At 39.0% G+C, this 25,691-nt stretch overlaps 1 protein-coding gene across 1 annotated transcript in view; it reads left to right on the forward strand.

Annotated features, from left to right (window-relative positions):
- The window catches only part of TRPC7 (transient receptor potential cation channel subfamily C member 7), a 69,881-nt gene that overhangs the window by 13,203 nt on the left and 30,987 nt on the right, over positions 1 to 25,691 (forward strand). Inside the window, exon 2 of the mRNA XM_010166677.1 lies at positions 8,961 to 9,143. Coding sequence (XP_010164979.1) covers positions 8,961 to 9,143 — 183 coding nt within the window. The remainder of the gene's footprint in view (positions 1 to 8,960; positions 9,144 to 25,691) is intronic.

Below are 25,691 nucleotides of genomic sequence, written 5' to 3' on the forward strand. Positions count from 1 at the left end.
TGTGAATCTTCCCCAGTGGAACTTGTAACAGACAGATCAGGGATATAATAAACATGGGAAAATGCCACAGAGAAAAAGTATGGATGGCATGTGAAATGAGGAGCTTGGCCTAGAGGTAACTTCTGTGCTTTGCCACATCCACCACATCAGAGCTGCAGATCTGTTGCCCATTGTTTGGTGTGTAACTGCTCTGTTGAAAGCAGAATAAGTGACAAACAAAAGAAACTAACCCCAACACTGCGTTGGACTCCTGCCCTTGTGAAATGCATCTGGGGGTAAAAGAGGACTTCTTTCCGCATGCCAATAAAAGTAAGGTTGAGATAAATGTTCCTCTAATGCAAGGGCCGTTTGCATTTTTAAAAATGAGGAAAGCCATTTCTCAATGTCATGTTCCCACACAAGGAGCAAGCAAATATTTGAAAATTATAAGGAAGTGAGTAGGAGTCTTGCACTGCATCATCATGAGCTTGATTTTTGCCAGTGACATTAAAAGATTCTAAACTCTTCTTCACCAAGAGAATTAGCAGAGTATTATTTTGAAATGTGCAGTTTGTATTTAATAAATACAAATACTGTGTGTTGACAGGACACAGGGAGACAGACCCTCTCCTTCACTGAATGCATTCCTTGCATTTTCCATACCAAAGCATTTAGTTAATACCTCCGTACACCCTGTCCTGTTTATGTGACATCCAGGGATTGATAGTTTATCTTCTGAAAACAGGTGTTTCAGCATAAACATTCAAATGAGCTGGGGAAAAATCTACAAGAAGGTAAAAAACCACCTTTAAATTAGTTGAGGAATCAAAAGCATGTGGCTTACTTGTGATGTGTGTTTGAAAACCAGCTGAGATGATATGAAAGAGAAGTACATCAATCATCAAATGCCATCTTATGCTGAAAAGCTGCTATACCAACCTTGAGATTTTAAATACTCTAATCTTAAAAAAAATTGTCAACCAACATAATTTCTGTTCTAAGTGTATTTAAATACCTTCAGAGACTTGGAATGGGGTGTTAGTTCTACACTGAATAGCACTAATGTTTCTGCACACGTGCATGCTACAGAGATGCTCAGTAATGGTACTTGTCAGGAAGAAGGTGACATTGTGGGAAAGGTGTGGAGGAGATGGAGGTGTTATTATAGTAACTTAGATGTGTATTAGAAAAAAAAGACTGTTCAAGACTGTTCAAGGTGATGATGTTAAATGAGTTGTGATCCACTAATCTCAGTGTAGAGAGAGTTCACATGTACAGGAAACTTATTTTAAATTTCAAATAGTAAAAATTCAATATAAGTAATAAAAAAAAAAGTTAAGAGTGAATTGATTTTGAAATTTCTTGCACTAGGGAACCTAAAACTTTGGCTAAAGAGTCAGGAATTGTGTTCAGTGTCAGTCCTTAGCTTTCTCCTAGGATTATATAAATGGATTCCTGGCTTTACTTCCCCAAATAATCTATCCATTAATTCTAGATTAAAAAAGAAAAAAAAAAATCTTTTTAATTTTTAAGGGGATATCAAAGTGAATTATTTTGTATTTTCCAAAGTTTTTATTGATTGAAAGAGCTTGCAAAATTTATTCATTGGTTTTGGTCCCACAGAAGCTGTGTTTATTACAAAAACATACAATTTCCCAGAAGCAATTATCGGTAAACTTGGTAGGTACATAAAAGCTAGAGTGCAAAAGAGTAGAAACAAAACAGGGAGGTGCAAACCTATCCTTTTTGCTTCTTTTCACAGTTCCCACTGTCAATGCTCTTTGCGTGTTATTGTTGAAGGTTACACATATGCCTGGACCAGTGAAGGATGCTGTAAAAGCACAGTAACATATTTTAAGGGATTTTCTAACTACACCAGAGAAATCATTAACATCTTGGCTAGCTTCTTTAAGGATTTGATATGTCTACCAGTCAATAGGTATAAAGCGAAATCCAAAATAAGTGGTTTGATTTTTTTATTACTGTTCTATCCCTTTGTTGAAGGGATCTGGTCTCTCAGAGATCAGCTTCTGTGCTGCACATGAAGAGATGAATTGCAGTTGGAAAGCCTAACTTATTGAGGAGAAAAAAGAGGCACCAAAAAAATTTCTCATGGCAAATCAGTCAATGGAACTGCCATTGAAATCCTTGTAATGATGCAAGGGGTGTTATTTTCATGGCTCATTGGAAGCCACACAGTTTTTGGTCCTCAGTCAAAGCATACTGCTGTTTTCTGGACGACTGTGGTCAAAAATAATGTCAACACAGACAGCACTGTCTGCTTTGTCCTTGGGCTCTTTCATTGCACACATCTCTTGGTGTCTCCTGACAATCCCTCAGAGGATTTAACGTCACCGTCTGCCTGGAGGCACTGCCCCTCTGCTCCACCACGCTACAACCTTTGCACTCTTGGGAGAGCAAACAGTTGCCATGTTTATTTTGGCTTCATTTAAAAAGGTCCAAATTGCTTGGAAAGCAACAGAGACACACTTTTGAAATGTCAAACTCTTGTATTGGAACAGATTGCTTATTATATTATGCTTGCTGGAGGTGAAGAAGTCAAAGTCTGGATCATTGAAAAAACGAAGCAGCAGCATCTGTTGCTACCTCCAGACACACTTAGCAACATGCACCTGAGTCGTGAAATGTTTTAAATGAGCACTTGGCTTTATTTTCAGAGTTATGCCCACTGAATACGACACAGTACACCCAAAGCTCCCCCAAATCACTGATGTGCTACCACTTAAGAAGCAAGAGAACATAAACCAACTTGATGTTGCGCTTTCTGGAAAATTAACTGTACAGCCTTGGCACAGTCTATGCATGTAGGCAATTTAGCCTGGAAACAATAGAAATGCACTTGGCTGTATTCAAATGTGTCAGCAGTTATGTGCACAGTCAACAGAGCTCTTTGGAAGGGGTGCTCAGTGCACTTCAGATGAGCAGGATCAGTGCAGCACCTTTTCTTAACATCTCCTCTCATCGCTTTCCCTCCCACAAGCCTCCTGCTTTTATTCATTCCTAAATGTATGGCCAATCACAGACACTGTAAATGCCCAGAAGGAAATTTGTCCAACAGCTTCTAAACTGGCTTCTGCATATTTCTTGTGAAAGCTAATTGCTAAATATTTATAAGCACTTTGAATATTTGACATGATGCTTTCTTTAAAAATTTTGTTTCAAATCTGGCTTGTAACTGGCTTTCTCCCCCCTCTCCTTTCTCTCACTTTTGTTTTCTTTCTACAAGCTTTTTTATTTGGGAGCGTTTTCTGTTCATCTTGACAGAATTACTTCATTATTTCTTTTCTGCTGCTTCTCCTCAAAATGATAATCTAAGCAATGCAGTATTTCTCTCCATGATATATGTGTACGTGTGATGTAGATTAAATGCAAAGAGCTTCAAGGAAGCGCAGAGAGGCTCTGTGCAGCGTGCCTACAGCTTTCATTTCTGCAGCAAATTTAATGCTACCCAGAAATGCCAGATTTACTGCCAAGTACACAGCTCCTGCATGGCTCACAGACAGGAGGTTGGATTGAACAGATCTGTGCCGTGCAGTTAATCCGTGAATGCACTGAGAGTACGCAGAGGCTTTGTGGTGCTATGATTGCCCCAGTCACAGATGTTGGATGTTCATGTCCATTAGTTCCTGAAATCTTGGATTTGTGTGGAAGCTCTCAAATTCCAGTGGAGCAGATTTAAAAGAGACAATATGCCATGGACAGAGTGCTTGAGAAATGGTGGCTTTAATATATAGTTATCATCCTTTGTTTGCTTCCCCTTTCCTCCTTTTATTTGGGGGAAAAAAACCCAAAGTGTATTAATAAGCAACATCAGGTTGCTTTTTCTTCTAGAAAAAAAAGTCTGTAGATTAAATCTTTCTGAGACAGGTATGTGGTTATATATTCAAAGAGAAACTCATCTGTGATACCAGCTTTTCTGATCACAAGTTTGAACCTGAAGCTTCAGTGCAGGGTAACAGAACAATTAGTTGTATACAGGATAGCAGTAAAAACTGTGAAACTTGGAATTAACTCATAGAATATCTATTGATGGGTTGTGGTTCCTGTTCCGCTCTTTACAGATGTTATTTGGAAATAATTATTAGAATGAATTCAATTAAACATTCTAAATGGTGATATATGGAACGATTTTCATGAACACTTGTACAGGTTGTTCTGAATTTGTGTCATGTTCTGTACTCTGAGATTTTCATCCCATTTCCAGTAACAACTGTGCAGAGAATAATCTACAACAATTACAACCAAAAAAACCTGCAGGTTGATTGACAAACTCATCCCACTTTGAAATTGCTGCAGCCTGAAAGATTCCTTCAGTCAACTGAAACACGTGTTTGCAGGTGTTTTATTGGCATCAACAGGACTTAAACATAAACCAAAGTGTGTTCCTGAATCTGGGATTGGGAAGGTAGCTTGTAATTGCATATAAAATGTTTTGATCCTTAGTCTCTGAACGATTGGCTCCACTGCAGTTTCTAGTGAAAACACATCTGCACTGAGGGACTCAGCAAATCTCAGACCTGCTCAACTCTGTGTTGAATCATTGAGGCCAGACTTCTCTATGTGCTGTCCAAAATGCACCTGCAATGCTGGCATTTCAGAGGTAGGCTCCCATGGATTAAGTGTCTTTTTTATCCTTGACTCTGATTGCTTTTTAAATAGGTTTTGTTGTGGGGTTTTGGGGTTTTTTTCCATTAACTAGCCAAGATAGGTTGCTGGTCTTACTTATTCTCATTTCACTTAACTTTTTACTCAGACTGTATCCCTCTGACCTGAAACATCTCTTCCCTAAAGAAATCTGGGTGGTTTTGAACAGATGTGGAGACATGACAGAGTTCATTTAGAACATAATCAACAGATAATAATAGGGTACTCAGAGAAATTGCAGTGAATGACAAGTACCGTCAGCCTTTTCAAAACAGCCAAATTAGGCATTTTTAACTCCACATGCACAACAGTGTTAGAAGAAGCAGGAAATGACTAATTTGGAATCCTTTTATTATGTTCTAGTTTTTAAGAAATGATAATGTAACATTCTAAAGCATTATCCTGATCCTTCTGTGCTTGCTGTCTCTATAAGAAATAAAATCCTGTTCCATGTGTTATTTGAAGCAGACTGGCTCTCTTGTGTACTTGTATCCTTCATCTTCTGCCCTGAGGTTTGACAGTGCTCAGCTTGGCAGGATGAGGCCCCCGCATCCCTCACGTATGATTTGCAGTTTTCATTACTGTAAAGATCCATCTGTTTATGAAACTCATATTCCTCAGATTTCTATAATATGGTAGCTAATCGGAGTGCTCAGGAAGGTTTGGGTTATTCTCATTCCTGTGTCTCTTGTTTCAAATGCTGATGAGAGGACTGAGCAGGATTTTGTGTCTCCAGCTGTGAGTTTCTTGTTGCAAGGGAAGGAGGACCAGTGCCTGGCCAGGCTGGCAACCAGGATGGTTCCTCCCAGAAAGATATCTAGGCCACGAAAGCCCTGAAATGCCAGGTTTGGGGGTCAAACCCAGGTGGCAGAGGCAGTGGTGAAGTGGGGATTGGCCCCTTGCACCCCAAGACCCAGTAACCATCTGCCCCTCTGTCTCCTGCCAGAGCCACCAGGAGTCCTCAGGGCTCTGATCTTCAAATACCTTGGTGTAACAAAAAATAACTGGAAATGCATTCTGGGTCTCCTCCTCTCCCTCCTGACTTTTCCATCTCCTGTTAACCCTTGCCCAAAAGCAAGACCCACCACTGTCACAGCACTTCTTTGTACAGGGTGTGCAGGATCTCAGAAGCTTCCAAATGTGTGAAATACAGGCGATTCATACAGCACTGGCACATACACCAATGTAGCTTGCATGCTGCTTGTAAAACTTGGCTTCCTTGAGTTTGTTACCGTGCGTCATAACTTGCAATTCAGTATTTTATATGCAGGTAGGTCATTTCTGCATGCGTCACCCAAGCTATGCTATGCAAGCCAGGGTCAGGAGAAGCTTAGCTATCAGTCTCCTGCTAATCTCAGTTTTTAATCAAGATATCTTCAATAACCTGTGCTTGCAAAGGCAAAGACACTGATATTAGGGGAGTCTGAGTGGCTGTGTTCTCCTCCTCAGACTGAAGAGGATTCTCTATGCTGACGGTGAGCATTAAGGAAGCCAGAGAAAAGATGACAAATGCTTTTGTAAAAGGGATCATCAGAAGACACAGCAAGTTCAGTGATCATTGAGGCTTATCTTAACACATGAACAATGTCTCCTGAGAGCAGTACTGCCTGGCTGCAGATTGGCTGAGAAGCACTTCATTTGACTTATTTTTATTTTATTTTATTCTTTACATGGTCTGTATCTTGGGTATATTTTGTTGCTGCTTGTGTCTATTTAAAAACTGGAACAAATAATTTTGAACAGAAAAATCATTCATAGTCTCTGCAAATGCATAGAACCAGTAAAAACATTAGGCTTGGAGATGTGAGTAAAGCTGGGTCTTGATGGAGTTTGCCAGCTGGGAGCCTGCCATTTACAGTTGCTTTAGAAGCACTTTCCTAGTTGCTAACTAAACTACTTTCCTTAAAGAAAGCAGAAGAGAAAAAATATTCTGAGCTAATACATACTAATTGGTCAGATGATGTGGAAATGGTGATGAGAATTGCCTAAAATGTGCTGGCTAAGAGATAAGCTCGGGAACTTTGCAAGGAGTACATCAAGAATGCTATTAAAGCTTAGCAGAGTCCTCACCCTTGTTTTTTTTAAACCTGCTGGGCTAATTATGTGTCTCCATTACCTGTGGCAGCTAGGTATTTCATTGCCAGCCTACATCCATTTTCAGACCTATCTCTATTTGCTTTTCTTCACAATTCCTGCAGTTATTTCCAGGTTGATATTTTTATTTGGGCATCTATTCTCTCAGCGCACAGACAAGCTTTCTATTTATTGAAATTCATCTTTGTATGGTGGAGATTAAAGCGTGGAATTGATTAGAGAGGAGAGCTTTGAATCCACAAAGTACAATCTGCCTTTCATTTATATTTCAGACCTGACTTCACCCCATATAACATTCACTCTACAGACCCCATCTCCACAAAATACTTAGGTACTAGATTTAGATGCAAATGTACAATCATTTTCTGCCTGAACTTTGAGGATATCTTAAATCTTAGTGCACTAAACTGGCATGTTTGCATAAGTCTCATTGCCCCAGTTTCTGCAATGGGGTATGCACCTGCTCTACCCGAGATAAACACTTGCTTGTTGTTAAGTTATGTCTCCTTCTAATGAAGATTTGAAGTTCTTGCTGATCTCCATTTATGAACACCACAATTAGAACCTGTGCTCTGATTACAGCACTTAAGGAGGAAAAGGGAAACCAAGATTTCAACCTTTTGATAGATAAGAAGACGTAAATATGCAAGCTCCACCTTGCAGAAGGTCTCACCACTAAAATATAGGCTGTTCCCCAGCTCTTCCCCTCAGCCCCTTCTCCTAAACACATATCAGAAATGGCATCTCCCCATTTCTGCAAGAATGCTCTAATCCCAGCCCTGAAGGGCTTTCTGGTTCCCTGCAACTATTGAATTTTTCTATGATGAGTGAAACAGCTCTTCATAACCCTCAGCATACAGGACAGCATAGTAAACAAAGTTGGGATACACACACACCCATGAGAAGCAACCTCAAACCTATGACAAAGTCATTAAACCAACTTATTAAAAAGATATTCGTTATCAAGAATATCTCAGGTCTGAAGGGGAAAAACTATCCAAAGAAATTTAGCCCACTCTGTTAACGCCATATTTTAAATAATGCTGTTCTACCTAGTTAAAGTAAGTTTGCACAGTGCTTTGAGATCTTTGCCTAACAAGAAAGGCTAATAAGTTGCTATGTGTAAATGTTAGAATTAATAATTTAGAAAATATGAGAGTACAAAGCCAGATTACTCTTATCATTTCATCAAAGCCAGGTTTAACTATCTTCTTTTTTTTGGCTGCTTGCTTAATTAGATAAGCTGCTGAATTTAATTAACTCATCAAACCTAATTTGAAAAGATCTCTCAAGTCAGTAAGAGTTTGTCTTAGGCTTATTATTTCTATTTGTTGCATTGAGTCTTTAATATCACCATTTTGTTAGGTTATTAATGATAGGCTTAATTGTGTTCTAATTTACTGCATTTACTCAGATGGTGGCATTTTCCTCATTTTTTAAGTGTCAGCATGTGAAAATCAATCACAATTAAATTTAAGGCAGTGAAATTGCTCTTCTAGCCCTCGATCAAGTCAGCTACAAACTATCTCTTTTCCCTTAAGTGCAATTTGGGTTGGCAAGGTGAAATTATTTCATAGGAAATCCTGTTGAGTTTCTGAAGTCCTATTTCCTGGAGAAGTGTTATGACAAAAAATTATCCTCTGGATATTCTTTTGGGATTGTTTAACCAAACTGTTAGGTAATAAATTTGAAACTGAAATTGATATTACAACTTTATAATTCATTCAAACACAGCTGTGTGTGATGCTCCAGCTTGTCATTCCAGACTGAAACTCCTTGAAAGCTACTAAAGAAAGAATTAGTAGTGAAGATACTAAATTATGAAATTTGCTGTAAATTCTGACCTGTTAGCAGGACCTTTGGCCATTCTTTCATATTCCTAGAAGATATGCCACACAGAAAGGAGAGATCAAGCAATTGCTTGAAATCAGAATTTCCCTGTAAATTATTTACTTGTTCTGTAAAGTATATTCTATTGGATTCTAAACTATGTTGCTGATTAAACATTGGTAATTAATTCTGGAGTAATTAATATATATTTCTGAAAAGCTAGCTATGTCTTGGGTGAAATCAAGTGCTTCCTTACTACTCCAGATTGTAGTTTTGCAGAAGTAGCCCTGCTGAGGAGTGCTCTCTCTTGCTTTTTTTCTGTTCACTTGTTTGTTTGAGGTGTGTTTTCAAGTGCACAATCAAATAACTTGTGTTTCTCTGTTTCCTCTTAGAACGACTATAGGAAGCTATCTATGCAATGCAAGGACTTTGTCGTGGGGGTGCTGGACCTGTGCAGAGACACTGAAGAAGTAGAGGCGATTCTCAATGGAGATGTGAACATACATCTGTTCCCTGAGCACCACCGGCCAAGTCTGAGCAGGATTAAACTTGCTATCAAATACGAGGTTAAAAAGGTAAGCTATTTCTTTGGATCCTTGGTGGATACTTCTTCACTTCTAAATTATGCTTCCTTGATGTCATCTGAAAAATAACAAATGAAATATTGCTTTCAGCGGGACCAGGAATTGTAGTGTTTTATGGCCTGATTTGTGTTTGTCACATACTTTAGTGTGGAGAAGGGTATTTGCAAGGGACACATTACACCAGGTATGGCATTTATTTTGAAGTGATAGACATGGATGTAGAGATGGCACAAGGGACTGCCCGTAGTGCACAGTGCTTCTTATACAGATCATGACTATGAGTCTGTGAAGACTCCAGCATGGATCAAAAGTTGTTACCATACCAAACTGAGGGGTTTCCTTCCTTCGCTGTGATTTACACGAAGGTAAGGGATAAACCCAGCAGGTGCTGTGGCATCTTTGGCCTCAAATTATAAAAGCACAGATTTTAATCCAGCTCCTTGCCATTCCCCAAATACCTATATGTCCTTCAAATTTGATCTTCTGCTTAGACTGAGGAAATAGCTGGACTCTGCAGCATTACTGAAGTTTGCAGACCAAGTCTCCAGTCTCATCTGTCTTCTCTCAAATGCTCCCTGACCACTCAGCACTGATTCACATCTTGTTTCGGTCATCAAAGCCACTTGTAACCATCAAAAATATTACCTTTTCCAGAATGTCACACAAAAAGCACATGCAAAAAGCAGCAGTTTTGTCATAGTCAAGACCATTTACTGCAGTGTGGTGGAAAGTGGAATTAAATTTTTTTAAAAAGAAGTTTTGTAATTTTTGTTCAGAATTTGATCAAAACCTTAAAAATCAATCTCTGATTAACTTGGAATTTTTATTTTTTTTAAAGCATGTGAAAGTAGATAAATATTGATAAAAAATGATAGATTCCAAGCTTCCACTTTCCTAAAGCCCCAGATCCATATTGCAAGAGTTCAGATTTCCACCAAATCTACAAAGCAGAAAGTAAATGTATGTTTTAAGGAAAAACATGAAGACTGAATGACTTTTCAAAGTATTTTAAACAAACATTCAACTTTATGGAACTATGTTCTGTGAATGGAAAATTTGATTCTGGCAAATCCTAGGCCTGGGTGGTCCCATTTAATTGCTCCTACAATATGCACTGATGGAAACTGGGCTCCTGCTATGGGATTTGGAGAGTGTTCCAAATTTTCAAGCTAACATCTGCTCTCTTTCCCCTCCCAAACCCACCACCTGCTTCAGTTTGCCTCTTCACTGTGTTGCTGTGCTGGCCAGAGAAGGTCTTTTCCTGTTATGAAAACCATTAATTAAAGAGAATCTTAAAACTCCTCCTTGAAATTAATTGCTTTCATGCAGGAGCACATAGCATGGAGCCAAATATTTTGTCCTAGGATATTGTGTCTCTGCATCTTTCCATCACCAAAACTGAACATAACGTCTCAGTTCATTCTTATTTAGATGACTTTCAACAAGCTGGGTCAGGTTTAGCTATTGAAGCCGTTCCTTTGGTAACAGGAGGACAAACTTGTTCTGGTGTTCTTTCAGAAAATGAACTCATCAAAAAGACACTGATAGCACATCATAAAGGAATGGTCCCCAGTCCCCTATGGTCTGAGAACTATCATGAAGTTGGTCAGAACCTCAAGCCTTTCCAAGGCATGAAGTCTTTTGCACTATTTTACTTGTTTATTCTTCTAAATATTAGTATCATCTTTTAGTTACCAAGATCATTAGCCAGAGCTGAATTGCTGTGAATTATTGTGCTGCTTTGAGCACATTCATCCCAGCTTAGTAGGTTTCAGAGGAATATTTCCTCCATTCCTTACATTTTATCTATGTGCACCTTTTCCTAATGCATGAACACTGACCTAAAGCATCTGTGGTAGGTCATACATACACAGTTAGACTTTTCACTTATAAATATCTTCTATCTGGATCACAGCAACTTGTTGCTCACTGATAATAACTGTTAATTACAGAACATAAACATGAGCATTTCTCAGCCTTATGTTGACTCTCAGGTTAGCACTTTTCAGAATATTCTTTTCAGCAGGCACTATATGTCTATGTGTAAAATGAGCATTTAACTGCTAACTCAAAAATAAGATAGTTTCATTTGTGGGAGCTAGAGACACGTTCAGATAAATGGCTTTGGTTATTGGTAGCGACTTATGATAATAGACTGATATTTATCACACTTGCTGAACAAAGAGATTGTGTTGCAGTAACACAGTAATGATTTCCTTAAGAGGCAATAGATTTCAGGTACAAGTTTTTTATCCAGCTGAGAGATATTTAGGCTTATATACACAAAGCCTGGGTTTTGAAATCTATTTTCATTTTAAGAAAATCCTATAATACAGAGGGGTGAGATGGAGGGTGAATTGTTATACATAGTTGATAAATCAATTCTTGGACAGATTCGGTAACTTTCAAATCACTTTTTTAAAGCCAATACAATGACTCAGGTGTAAGCAAGATCACATGTGTCCCTCCAAGCGTGAAAGACAGATTGAGGCAGGCACACCAAGGGACTTCCCACCAACAGCACCCAAAACACCAAGCCCCATCCCTTGGTCTGATGGTGCTGTTTGCCCAGGTCAAGTCTGGGTGCTGAGATGTTGGTGCCTATAACTGGTGCCTATCCAGAAACAGTCCAAGGGACCTGGAGACCTTTCCAGTTTTTTAACTGCACTCTAGAACTGTAATGACATAAAAATAGTTGTGTTTGCCAGTTTTTTTTGTCCTAGAATTTTGGTTGGCAGGGTAGGACTGATGAAGGGACTACAGCTGTACCACCCCTGCTACCAAAACCTTCCCATGTTTATCATTAGCATCAATACTCAGATGGTCAGTTTTGTATTATCCAGTTCAGCAAGCTCTAGATGAGCCAAATAAATAAAGATGTGCTTATTTAAATGAGTGTAGATCTCCTGAAGTATTTTACACTCCTTGTTTCTCATGAACAGCAAAAAGAATCTTAGACAAGACAACTTCAAGGAATTCATAATGATCTGAGAAAATAAGATAAAAGAGGTGTTAATTGTTATGAGATTTTTTTTAATTTAAGTTAGCTTTTATACTAAATATTTGTATTTGGATCTGAAATTTTAAGAAATATTTTAATTTCTTTTAAAAAAAAGCTGTTTCTACCATTAGCTTCTCAATTCACATTTCCACATTAGTACTCTAAGTGCTTACAGTAGGCTTCCTTCAATGCAAATTTGCAGATAACCATTTATATTGAAAATTATTATTTAATATCCATGATGTTACTTTTACAGCTGCTGGTACAGTCTGTATTTTATCACACTTTTATTTCTAGAGTCTGGAAAAGATGTCAAGGGTTTCCATCCTGAGGCAGGAGAGTAATTGCATCTGTAGAGCTTCATCAAGCCTTTGCACAAACTTTCAAAATCTTTTTTTTTTCTTTTTTTTTAATTTCTGTGTTACTTCATTGTCCTCACACAGTGCAGTCACCACAGCCACAATGTCTAAGAATGATATTTTTATTTAACAGTAGCAGCTGGTCTACCAGCTTCTCCCATCCCCTGCCCAGTTCACAGCCTTCATGGAGTTGTCCTCCCCTTCAAAGTCCAAGGGTCACGGAGGCCCAGGGGAGGCAGAGATAACAGAATTTCAAAACTGAGAGCCATCACGTTGTGTTTTATGGATTTCAATCAACTCTACCATCTTTTGTCTTTTTATTCTTATGTGCCCATCTGAAAATTTCAGGGATGCAATTGATGCTACATATACACTTTAAATTGTAGGTGTTAATTTTGATTCCAACAGAGTAACTTCTCGATCTTGAATTCAGCAATTGTGTTTCCCAGTAAGTCACACTTATTTGGAGATACAGGCTGCATCTCCCTTGTGTGTACACCACATCATGCCTACGCAGCAGGGAACTCAACCTTTTAGCCCAAAACACTGTGCTTCTTGGGCCTCTGTTTTTGAAGGGAAAATCTCTGCTTGAAAATCCCCGAGTCCAGGAGCAACCTGCCCCTGAGCTGAACGTTCACAGACCTGCTCATTGATCATGATCTGTCAGTGCAGGAAAACCTTGTCTGTACCTCAGGGCTAAAAAGGGGACTGAAGCCTTCAAACCTCCTCAGTGAACCTGCAACCGGTACCTACAACTGGTCTTGTCCAGGCCCTAAATGATCTTTCTCTGCACTTTTTTTGTGCTTCCCATTAGATTTCCCTGTTACCTCTTTACTACTCCAAATAAGTAGTTCTCCGCTCAACTGAAAGGACACCGTTTTATTGTTCAGTATCTTTATTTCCTAATTTACAAAATCTGAGATGAATCTTGGAAAGTCATTCAAGGAAATATCAAGAGTTCCAGACTTCACTTGCCTGTCTCTTTTTATCCTTTTTTTTTTTTTTCCTGCAAAGAATGCTACTAGCACATATGAGATGCTGGCAAGAAGGCAAGTTTAAGGCTGTAATATAATTGAAGGACTTTATATAGAAGGTCACTGAAGAATTAAGAAACTCTGCTTGTGCTTATTTCACAGCAAGGAGAAAGCTAAAATTACAGTAGTTTACAAAGTGGTCTTTAAAAATGCTTTATTACTCTAATTCTCTACCCTTCCTGAAAGAAAATAATCACTCTCTGTCCCAGGATTCTTGGAAAACTGCACTCAAATGTCCTCCATTCAAGTTTTTTGGAGTAATTTCTCCTTTCGAATTAGCTGTTTTAATTTTTGAGGAATCATGAATCATTATTACAATGGGAACAGCTTGTCAAGAGCAAACCAAACAATTTGCAAACATTTGAGCATTTACTGAGCCCTGGATTCTCTCCAAGACATGGACTTTTAACCCATGTTATGTGTTTGTTTCAACTATTGTCTCCCCTGACATTATTCAGTTATGCTTCACACTTGCATACTGCAGCCAAGAGCAGATTTCTTTCTCCTCCAGCTGTGCAGGACATCAGGCAAAGGGAGGAGAAATATTGGGTGCAGAAGAGCAAGAGAGCACCCTGTTGATGCTGTAGCAAAGCTGTTCGTGTGGTTTCTTTGGACATTGTAGGAAAGAGCTGGGGAACCATTGCAGTGTGAGAGCAAATGTTGTGGTGGAATCCTACAGCTACACATGGAAATGGCAAAATTAAAAGCAGCATTAAGGTGAAACGGGAATTATTTAGGTTGAGTGCTTCTGGTGGATTATAGCCAAAAGTGGTTTGAGATGTTAAATTGGAGTTCTGGTCACAGGGAAAGAAAATAATACTGATCTCGAGCTTTGTGAGCCAACGATACTCAGCTGTTCTTCATGCAGGGTTACAACATCTAACTGGGAGTTTACTTCATATTCTTGCCTGGAAATTGCAGAATAATGTTCTTTATTTTCATGAAATAATTAAACAATTTTTTTTTTTCCATTCAGATACTGGAAATACAAGGGTAGCACAGGTTTTCCCTGTGTGTGAACTCATTTCTAATGAAGTCAGGGTGTGATTTCTACCTGTGAGAGGCAAAGATACAGAGGCTGGGACAACTCTGTATTAGACTTTTCCCTTGGACAGCCAATAGTGAGAAAATGCAGTTTTTGATGTACCACAACAAAAAGATTTTACCTGTGTCTATCAGCTCTACAGAGCCCTTCGTATTTTCTCTTCTCATTTTTGTCTGCACAGCTACACTCCTTTCTTGTCATCCTTTAATGTTGGCAGGGGGCTTATATGTCGACATTTACCTTTAGGTCTAAAGCTGTTACTTCCCTGGAGGAGGTGACATTCATTCTCCTTCTTTCCCAATGTCAGAACTATTGTTGCTGTGTTCTTTAAATTGCAAATGTTGAGTGCCCACCTCTGTTTTCTCAGCAGCTCAGTTCATAACCATCACAAAGCCAGAGTACCTTACTCTTTCACGAGTTTTAATTTAATTAACAGTCAGACACACAAATTGGGTTTGAAAAAAAAAATAAAAATTAATAAGAATTAAACAGAACACCAGATGGCTGTTTAAATCTTATTTAATAGAGAGATGGAACAGGAACTTTTCTCATAACAGTATTATTAATAATTAACATATGGAGGATGCTTCGAACAGAATCCTCATGGCTGCATTAGATTATAATTTTTCACTGCATTGGTCACACAACTCAGATACTCAAGGGCATGAGAAGTCCCAGCTCTCGTCAACTGCTGCAACAACCTCTGCTCCCTATTCCTTTGCTCAGAGGATGCAGTTTTACCCTGCACAATAACTTGTGCACCAAATGCCTTCCAGGGTGATTCTCGGGGTTGAATGGGGCTCCAGCTGCAGCATTTCCACCCCACATGGGAGTTAGAGAAGGTTAGTCACTGAATGGGCAAAAGAACCATCCCTGCTCCTGCTGAGGAGACATCCTGAACGCAGGCTGGGGCAGAGCTCAGCCAGCACATCCTTAGGAAGGTTAGCTGAAAGATCTTAGTGTTTGCAAGAGAAGCACAAGAAAATGTGCTGGAGAACAGAGGACAGGGTGAAGCCCAGGGATGACAAGTTCTGAAACTCCTCCCTTTGGCAAGTGAGGAATATATCTGTGCCCCATGCCATGGTGGCTATGGCTCTGTGAGCTCTGGGTGCTCTCCGTTTGCAGTTCTCCTGAAGACCCCTGCAATGCCATGCCCTGGGGTGGGACGGCTGCAGGGGAAGGGGGCAGAGTGCCTACCGGGGCACAGAGCCCAGCACCTCACACACAACCTGTGCTTCAGCCTTAACGCAAATGGCAAACTGCATTTCAGTAACCCAAATGCAGTGTTTCAGCTCCACAGCTTTCAGAGCTGTGTAGGTCACAGAAAATCTCTCTTGCAGCTGTTTGTCCTTCTTTGGAAGAAAATTCAGTTCAGGAATTTCCCACGGGATGAACGTGGATCTTTCTGCACCCCAGTGGTTGTAAGGGACACAGATATGGCTTGAAGCAGGGCAAGGTTATGTTTTATTATCTAAATGTGAAGCCTTAAGAAGCAGAACTCCTTAAGAAAGGCTTTCAGGAAGTTTGGCTTTTCGATTTTGTTTCTGTAATCCCTGCTTTTTCTTTTTTTCCTCCCCCCTACTCTTTAGCTTCATGAATATTTAACTGAGGTCTTGTGGAGTCATTGATGGCTTGGACTGTAGTGGTGGGAAGACAAGTGTCTCTTGTCTCCATCGCTGGAGAATCAGTTGATACTGTAAAAATGTAATTTAATTTCTGTGTGAACAGTTGAACCACTGTGGTCATTCTGGACTCTACATCTTATCCATGTAATTTTTCTTTTTACATTCTTAATTGCATACTACAGACATTTTGTCAGAGATTGGAAAGGGAAGGAGTTACTTCCCTTCTTCACAGAAAGTGTTTCTATGTCTCTGAGTATTTCATTAGCAAGGTTCCCTCCTCCCACTAAATCTGTGGTTCTGATTATTTCCTTTTGTCCAGATGTTTTAATTTCTTTTCTTTTCCAAGATGAATTCATTTTGTTATTCCTGCCCATACATCCATCCTCCCCGGGCTTGAATGAATCATTTCTGACTGGTGTATGCAGTATTCCCAATTTACTGTTATAGGCAGACTTATTATTTTTTTTCCATTTTCAAAGTGCCACAAGGTCTTAGATGTCCATCAAGACATTGACAAGAGAACATGGGAACACATCAAATCCATTGCATGGATGCCCATCACAGATGAAAGGACTTAAAATTACCTTTATTAATAATGAAATTCTCTTAGAAAATAACAATTAATATGGTCTGCTATTATAGCAATAGACCTGCTAATGTGCATTTTGGATGGAAAGTCAGATGGAGATGAGTACAACCCCACAAAAAATTATAAGATTCACCATTTCAAGTTCCTGAGGGGATTTTCCTAAGCAATGTTCAAATTTGTGTGTCTGTGTGGTTACTGACCCAGTGTGCAGCTCTTTTACGTGGGGTTCTTGTCACACACTTGTAGATGCTCCTTTTGAGTGTGTTTTGGGGACTCTATACTACATGGTGAGAGTAGGCTCATCCTATGAGTTTCTCTCTCCATCAGCTCTTCTGGGACTGAAGCCATTTATACCAGAGGCATCTGAGTTTGAGCCCTAGCCCAGCCTTTCCTCATCATGTAGCCAAGAGGAAAGAGTTTGCTGACTGTTCTGGAGGAAGAATAGGCTATAGCATTTTAAATTTCTCCTCTGTGCTCAGTGTGTTTGGTTTTTTTATAGGTAGCAAAGGGAGCTTGTTGTTTGATAACTTTTTATTGTGACATGTTTTCAGATGAATAATTAAATAATAAGGATTTCCAAGTGGTTTTGATTCTGCATAGATATGAAAACCCTGGAATGTTAGAGGCTGGGACTTCCAATTCATTTGCTTGTTTTCGGTTAAATAATTCAGTGATAAGATTTATTCACACATGTAAAAAGAGGAGAAACCAGACATTAGCAATAAATCTCTTCAGAATGCATGCAGCCCACTAGAATATGAAACTGAAGCTTCCTCAAGAGCCAACCACCTTATTTGCTCCCCTACAGAAGAATTCTTGGCACAAAAAAGAGCTTCTATACTGTCTCAGGGAAGTGAAATTGTAAAGAAACTTAAGGCAGAACAAGGTTTAAATGGAATCAATTAAAGAATTTGTGTAAACTCTACATTTTCTAGTTATACACCTCAAATATATCAGCCTTAATTTTATATAACATGAACTGAAAATGTAACAGACTAACAAAAAGATCCCCCTCCGTTCCCTCTACTACTAAGAGGATTATTAATTTTGTGTTTTCACTCAGCACTGGAAAGCATTTCTGTCAATAGGCGAATTGCGTTTGAAATGGTCCTGGCAGTTTTATTTACCCCATTATTTTTGTTTTATATTAAACTAATTTGTTTTTATTGGGTTTTATTTTGTGCCTGTTCACCATTCTGGTGCCTGGTCAAATCCTGTTACCATCCATGTTGCTCATTCTAATGGGACCACACTGTTTCCTTTGCAGAGCTGGGTTTGGGGCAATTACATAAGCGTTGGGATGCTGAGATGACCTTGGTTGCCTTGGTTCTGTCTTCTTGTGACCTTTGCAAAAAGTGAGATCCCAATCTTATTAATGTGCTCACTAATTTAGCAGAGAGCAGATCTATCCCAAACATGCTTGCTTTCATAGAGCAGACTGAGTCATGGGAAAGAGATGTGGTGGTAAACTGTAGCTATGCTAAGGTTTTCAGTGTTCAAAATCAGAATTTTGGATTAGATAACTCAGGTCAATGAGCAAGTGGATCCAGATATTGGATTTCTATAAAACTGGGGAATATGTGAGTATCTTGGGATTTGACAAAAGTATTTCCCCACTGCCAAATGGCTTTACTAAGATATTTTGATTCAGAAAGTGTATGTGAAAGGTTTTACAAAACATATAATTTATTACTAAAACCATAATAAATAGTTCTGCATTTATGCCTTAAAAGTAACTCAGAGAATGAGGTTGCACAATATGTTGGGGTTTTTTTTCCCCTGATAATTCCAGGTCATATGGCATCTGCTGCCTACAAATATAAAACTTTTTCCTTTGCTGCCAGGTTTATAAATGCTGATGTTAGACTCCAGCTATCAGATCTGAATATTCACCAAGGCTGTCATAAAGATCATTGACAGGATGAGCAGGAACCTCATGAATATGTGTGTGATGCCATTAGACAGTCAAATGAACCCCAGGGACAGAGGAAAAGCTGCAGAAATCCTCAGTGGAGGGACTTTTCCTTGCTTCATATCCTCTGTGTGTGTCTGCAGCAACTGCAATATCTCCGAGGACCTTTCCTCATGTTCTGTTTATTTTTATGCAAGGGTCAGATCCTATTGAAATGAGTCTTGATCAGTTGAATTTTCTTTCATCCAAGTTGGACAGGATTCCATGATTTTTTTAGTTATTATTATTATTATTATTTTTTTGTGTGCCTGGTTGAAGGCATTTGGACCCACTGATTTACTCTCCCTTGTAAGGTTACTCTGGTACAAAGTGTTTTAAAAACTGGGCCTGTGGCCATGGATAGAATTTAATTGTAATTAGAGCAGGTCTCTTTTGTGAAAAGGTCAGTCTCACAGCATGGGTATTTGAATTGAAGCCTTATTTATTTTTAATTAATAAATAATAGGGCAAGCAGTTTTCTATTTCTTTTTAAAACTTTCTATGGTTTTCCTTACACCTCTTATCAGGCACAACAGCAAACAGGGAGCCAAGTTCCAGCCGTATTTACCCTCTGACAACCTCATTTGTCATGGTTTAATAACACAAGCACTTGCTAAAGGCAGATTTGTTTTTTTCCATATTCTGGATCATGGAATAAATTGTATCCCATCTGCTTCTGTTAAGGTGTCTCAGAATAGTTTCTTCAAAACAAAGGGCTTTTGTTCACTTGGAGGTTCACAGAACAGAGTACAAGGTGAAGAAAAGGCGTGTGCATATATTGGACTTTTCCTCTACTGTGCATTTTCTAGCAAGCTTCAGTTATTTCCACTGAGCTCTGTCATCTCCTGCTCTGCATTGGGTGAAATGACTCTGCAAGTAGGTGGGTCTTTTACCAGATCAAGAAAATGTTCTGACATATTTTTCAATTTTTTCAAGGCTTTGTTTTTGTTGGTTTGGTTTTGGTTTGGTTTGGCTTTTTTTAAAGGGTATTTTTCAGTTCAAGTAAATTATTTTATTCAGTATAAATCCAAATTCTCTGTTTAGCCTTTGAGACTTAAAAATGTTTAAAGTGTTGAAGGAATCTTCAAAAATGAAAAAATGGTTTAAAACCAAAGTAATTATGTTTTGGTTTCATATTTTCATTGCTTTTTTCTTCTGCTGTGTGCGTGTGGGCATGCGTTTACCCTTTAATTCATCTGATCCTCTTTGGTGAAATGGCAGTATAATTTTTACCCTTCAGGGAAGAGCAGTAATATCCTGCTTACACTTTTCCCTGAATTTCTTCCACCTCTGCCAATATTTGCTAGTACTTCCAGAGCATCTTCATCAACCCACTGAAAAAGGATGATTTCATACTTCCTTTGATGAGGGTTTTTCTAGGAGAAACACAACATTGCCTACACAGAAGTGGAGATGGACAAACCCAGCTTTTCATCCCTCCCTGCCTTTGGTTTTGCTCAAGCCCAGCATCGCTGTCGAGTAAATGCCAACTCACTTTGCAGACCAGAGCTGACTTTGGTCCTGCTGGGAACATGGTGATAGGACAAGGGGTGATGGTTTTAAACTAAAAGAGGATAGGTTCAGACTAGATACAAGGAATAAATTTTTTACACTGAGGGTGGTGAAATCCTGGCCTAGGTTGCCTAGAGAGGTGGTAGAAGCCCCATCCCTGGAAACATTCAAGGTCAGGTTGGATGGGGCTCTGAGACAACCTGACCTGGTTGAAGTGTCCCTGCTCACAGCAGAGGGGTTGGACTGTATGGCCTTGAAAGGTCCCTTCCAACCCAAACCATTCCATGAGCCTACGATTCTATAACATCAGCATGACAAGCTCAGCTCAGGATGTGTTTGTCTGAGGCATGTCATGAAGTCTTCTTAATAATACTTACATCCTTTCATTTTTTCAGAGCACACAATGTGTGGTTCAGATCTCACCTGGTTTTTCCTACATGTGGCTCCCTGCAGGAGCTCTGCTCCTGAGCTCCCTGGTGACGTTGCCAGCAAAATGGGAAAAGCCGTGCATACAATCTACTTGATGTTCCCCTCATTTTCCCTTGTAATTCAGTGGCACGGGGTGACAATTGACTCAAATGAGTCATCAAAACGATTTTGGCTTTTTCACTAGGATCTCTGGCATTTGAAGCATTACCCACCCACCCAGGGGTTCCTGTGAGCAGGTGCTGCAGCTTATGACATGTTAATCAACGGAGGTTTGCAGAAGTGAAGAGCTACATCAAAAGACAAATGTTTAATAATGAACCCAGAAAAGTTGTTCGAAGGGTAGGAATGCAGTTACATGATCGAAAGAAAAACTCCTCATCCCTGCCCCTGTCTGTGTCTCTTGACATTACCAAAGTTCTTCTGAAAATCTATTTATGTAGCTCCTTTTCTGGCTCTCACTCACCGATTAAACACGCCACTGCTCACCTGAATTGCAGCTTTTATTTGCTGAGGTTTGTCGACGTTTGTTGTAAGGCTTACAGCAGAGGGATGAGCTGGAGAGGACATGGCAGGAGGATGTCTGCGAAACAGGACATTAAACTCACAAATGTGTGTCGTTAGTTCTGATATCCAGGATTTAAAATTGTTTTCACTGATTCACTGATGAGTTTTTCCTTCTTATCTCAGCCCCTGGCTATTTAGCGTGGGGTGCGTTAGCAAAGTAAGATGAACCTGAGCGGTTAATTCTTTTGCATCAATGGTAAATTTCTGTAAGGGAATTAGAATTATTTCAGTAATAAAAAAGATACAGGGGTTTTTTTTTGTCTGCACGATTAATTCCAATCATCTGAGGTTGACCTCTGTCTTTTACCTGTCTTGCCATGAGTTTCCTTATTTTTGCTGATAGCATTTTTCCAATAGAGATGTCTTTTTTCTTTTCTCCTTTTTTTTCTTTTCTCCTTTTTTTTTCTTTTCTCCTTTTTTTTTTTCTTTCTCCTTTTTTTTTTCTTTTCTCCTTTTTTTTTTTTTTTCCCTTTTTTTTTTCTTTCTCCTTTTTTTTTCTTTTCTCCTTTTTTTCTTTTCTCCGGTATCTGAGGATTATCTGACACTCTCAAGAATTTCCTGGTTTGGGGGTTTTAGGGGGTTTGGGGTTTTTTTTTTTCCCACCTGGCTGAAGCTTATCCATTACATGCCATAGGATAAGAGAGACACTCTTCAGGTAGGGACCAGGGGGTATTTTGGATGGGGATTTAAACTGAGCCTAACCCCTGAAAGCTTAGGCTTAGCGGGTTCCTCATCACAGACTCTTTCTCTGTCCAATATAATAGAAAATAAAAAATGAAAGTCTCTCTGTTACAGTGTTTTCTATCAGAAGTAACTTCCTGTACAGTTATAGAGATGTAAAGGTACTTTATTGTCTGCATAGTAAAACTTGTGCATTTTTGAACAAGTGTGCTGTGGAAAAGATCTCACTCTGTCATGAGAGCTATAAAGTGTTTTCCCACAGTGCATATGTATGATATGCCATGAGAAAGAGCTGACATATATCAAATTAGATAGCAATGTGGAAAAGTTATCGTTCAATGTGATCTCCACAGTGGTCTCTAAACATTCTCCTTATTTCTATGTGTAAAACAGTTCCCTTGAGCCCTTTCAGTTCCCACTGAAGGCTTTGAGAGGTTTTTTTTCATATTCTAGACAAATATTCCTCTCACTCATTTAATCCCCTCCAGCACAGAGCAGTGGCTTTTGGAAGTGTCAATAATTTCCTGTGTCATTCAGTGGCTCTCAAAAGTGCCACTTTGGCAGCTTCATTACTTGCACTGGCTCTTCAGATTGATGTATGAATTTTATTTGAAATTTTTTAGACTTTTTTAATAATAATAAAAAAAAATCTGTAACTGATAAGCTTGGAAGGAAATACAATTTCCTTCCTAAATGACAGAGGTATGCATGGTATAAGGAAAAACCACTGCCATCTACTGGGGTCCCTGTGCCATGGGACCTGAAATCTGCCACTGCAGCTTCCGAATGCAGAAGCACTGGAAAGCATTTGGCTTGAGCTCCCAGAATCTGATGCATTACCTTTACCAGCTTGGAGAAAAAGCACTTAATGCTTTTAAAAGGCTTTTTTTGGACACACATAATCCCCTCCACTGCCAGTGCTTCCATTTCATCAGTAATATCTTGCTCTTCTGCACAGCCTCAACCACCCCAGTCTTGTTGCAATGCTTTCTGCCTTTCTCTTTTTCTGGGATGCAGCACAGGAGCAGCCACACTTTGCCCCTAAAAGCTTCCTAGCCTCATTTTCCAGGACTGAAGAAAGGGAAATAGCATTTAAATGGAGCTTTGAAAAAGCATTGCAGCATTTAGGCTTCTGAAGTTCAATATACCATTTTTCATTACACTTTGAAGCATTCTGCCTTGAAGCTTTTGTCTCAAACTTGGTTCTTTCCTGTGCCTGTGACACTAAGCAAAGCATTAGTGTAATCTTTAACTTGATGTTAGTGCCCATTTCCAGAGAGAAGAGAAAGTTAAATGGCTCTGTAACATCTCTGATGAGGTCTAAGCTCGATTTCTGGAATTTTGATAGAGGGAGAGAATTGGCATTGTCCAAGGGTCACTGTGTATTTCATTAATATCTGATGGAGCAAACATAATGAAAAACTGTATTGCTTGCTGTAAGCAGAACAGATCAAAATTCATTCATGCTCTTATCTTTCTTATCCTGATCTTATTTTTTTCCCCTCATTTTTGTAATAATCAGAGTAAAATGGACACCATCAAGGCTCTATGGCATGCTGCCAATCTTTATTGCCTTGTACTAAATAAATTGTTCCAATGAACTGAGTTTTATGGCAATTCCTTCTCGATTTTCCTATATTTGTATTTTTATTGTAGCTGTTCCCAGACAGAGTGAAACAATGAACAGTTTAAAATGCCTGCTGAATTTTCTGCAATGCAAAGCAGCAAAAGTTTTTGACTGTCTTATTGCCAAGGACAACTGAATTTCTTTGTCTAAATCAATTCTCACAATGCGGTGAACAATTACAGGAGCAGGAGGAAGTCTGGCTGTTGCTTTGGTCCTTCATCTCAAAAGTCTGCACGTCTACCTGTGTAATTTTCCTTGCCATTGAGTTGCTGCAATTGCTGTTGAATTCATCATATGTGAAAATAAAATTTACAAAGGGAATCAATTCTCTCTCTAGCTTCCTTCCACTTCATCTTTCTGTTTATTTGCCAGAAAGATAATAAGCCCTAGCAGCATTAGCACAACACAAACAGAGGGTATTAGGAAATGCCTCCTTGTAATACTGCTGTCATCACCTTAACCTTAAAATTTGATTATATTTTGAAAGAGTCCTCTTTTTTTAAAAGAAGCTTAAAAGAAAGCATATTAAAAAGTTAATATTTCCAGGAAAAATAATCTAAGGAAAAAAATAAGTTAGAAATACCTATCAAATTTCTTCACTTTGATTGATTTATTCAGTGGAAGGGGTAAAGTCTGATTCTCTCTTTTTATTTTATTTTATTTTTGAGAAATACAGGCCCCAAAACCTAATTCATCTGAAGAAGCACTTTTAAAATATCTGCTAATGTTTTATTAAAGAAGGAAATGCACTATTCCTCAGTAATCCTAATACTGTGCAACTGTATTTCATTCTGACCAGCTATGAACCGATCATTTAAACTCACAGTAAGAGTTTTGTTATTATGCAAACATCTAGAAAAGAGTCTATTAGATTCCCAGTTTGATCATCTTTTCATAGATAGTGGAGATGAAAGCACAGTTAAAATTTTCTCTACTTTTTGGTGCCGATAAAACTAAAAGCTGAAATCCCCCCAGCTGGCTGCAACTGCAAGGGCTGAAACAGGGCAACGGGGCAGCTGCCAGACATGGTCCATGTCCACCTGGCCAGGCAGGGGCAACCATGGCCACAAAGCCCCTTCGTAGCCTCTACTTTCCTCCTCTTCTTTCTCTCTCTACCCCCTTCATCCTCCCCTCACCTCCAGAAAGTTCTGCTTTTTGAAATAGTGGAAGGTTTTTACATTTCCCTCCTAAGAACATTTATTCACCCACAAAATTCATAAATGAAACACTCAGTTCTGCTAATGCAATCAGCTACATTAGCAACATATTTATTTTCCATCTTTTCTTTCAGTTATTTTGCCTTTTAATTATCTTTCTTTGTGATTGAAGATAGTCACATTCTAAATTCAATCACCTTGAAGAACAATATGAAATAAAGAAGTTTAATCTTTTATTATAAAAATCTTCTGTGGGATCCAGTGGTGCTGTAATTTCACCATTAATAAATTGCCCTTTTCAGTTGTCTGCTGCTCACCTTTCCTTTTTCCTCTGAACAATAAACTGAAGAAGACTCTTGGTTACAGGATACAAAACATGTACTTTCTGTACCAGAGCTGCACAGCTTTTCCTTCTGCTTTTAAATTTGTCTTTTTTTTGTCCAATCAGTAAAGAATGAGCTGTCATTTTTTGAAAGGTAATCTGAAACAAAGCACTTAAAGTAGCAAAATATCAGCCAGACCTCTTACAGTTTACAGGAGAACCATGCAGAATGGTTCACTTTGGGTCCATATGTGGTGGATAAAAAAATGTCATATTAGTGCTGTGCTGGGCTACTATCTCAATGGCCTATGTCTTTAGCAAGTTATCAGAGGGGTATTTTTTGGCTTGACATCAAAGTGCTCCTCTGTGTCTTTCCTGAATCTTAATGTAGACTATCTTAGATGTAAGTGCTGACCCCAGCGAGGCACTTTGTCGGTGCTGGCCACAGATGGATGTTGAGTTTTGGCCCAGACGGTCTGCTGTCTAACAAAACTTTTATCTAAAGAAGACAAGATGCAGAAATGAAACATGTTCTGCCAGTACCTGGGGATTTTGGGTGCCTGATTTACAGTTTTCTCTTTGTGACACCATGTGACACCATAAACTATATTGGATAACAAAGACATACCCTGTCTTGTTCCAC

Source organism: Antrostomus carolinensis, unplaced genomic scaffold (genome assembly GCF_000700745.2).
Source record: "Antrostomus carolinensis isolate BGI_N321 unplaced genomic scaffold, ASM70074v2 scaffold5064, whole genome shotgun sequence".
Lineage (NCBI taxonomy): Eukaryota > Metazoa > Chordata > Aves > Caprimulgiformes > Caprimulgidae > Antrostomus > Antrostomus carolinensis.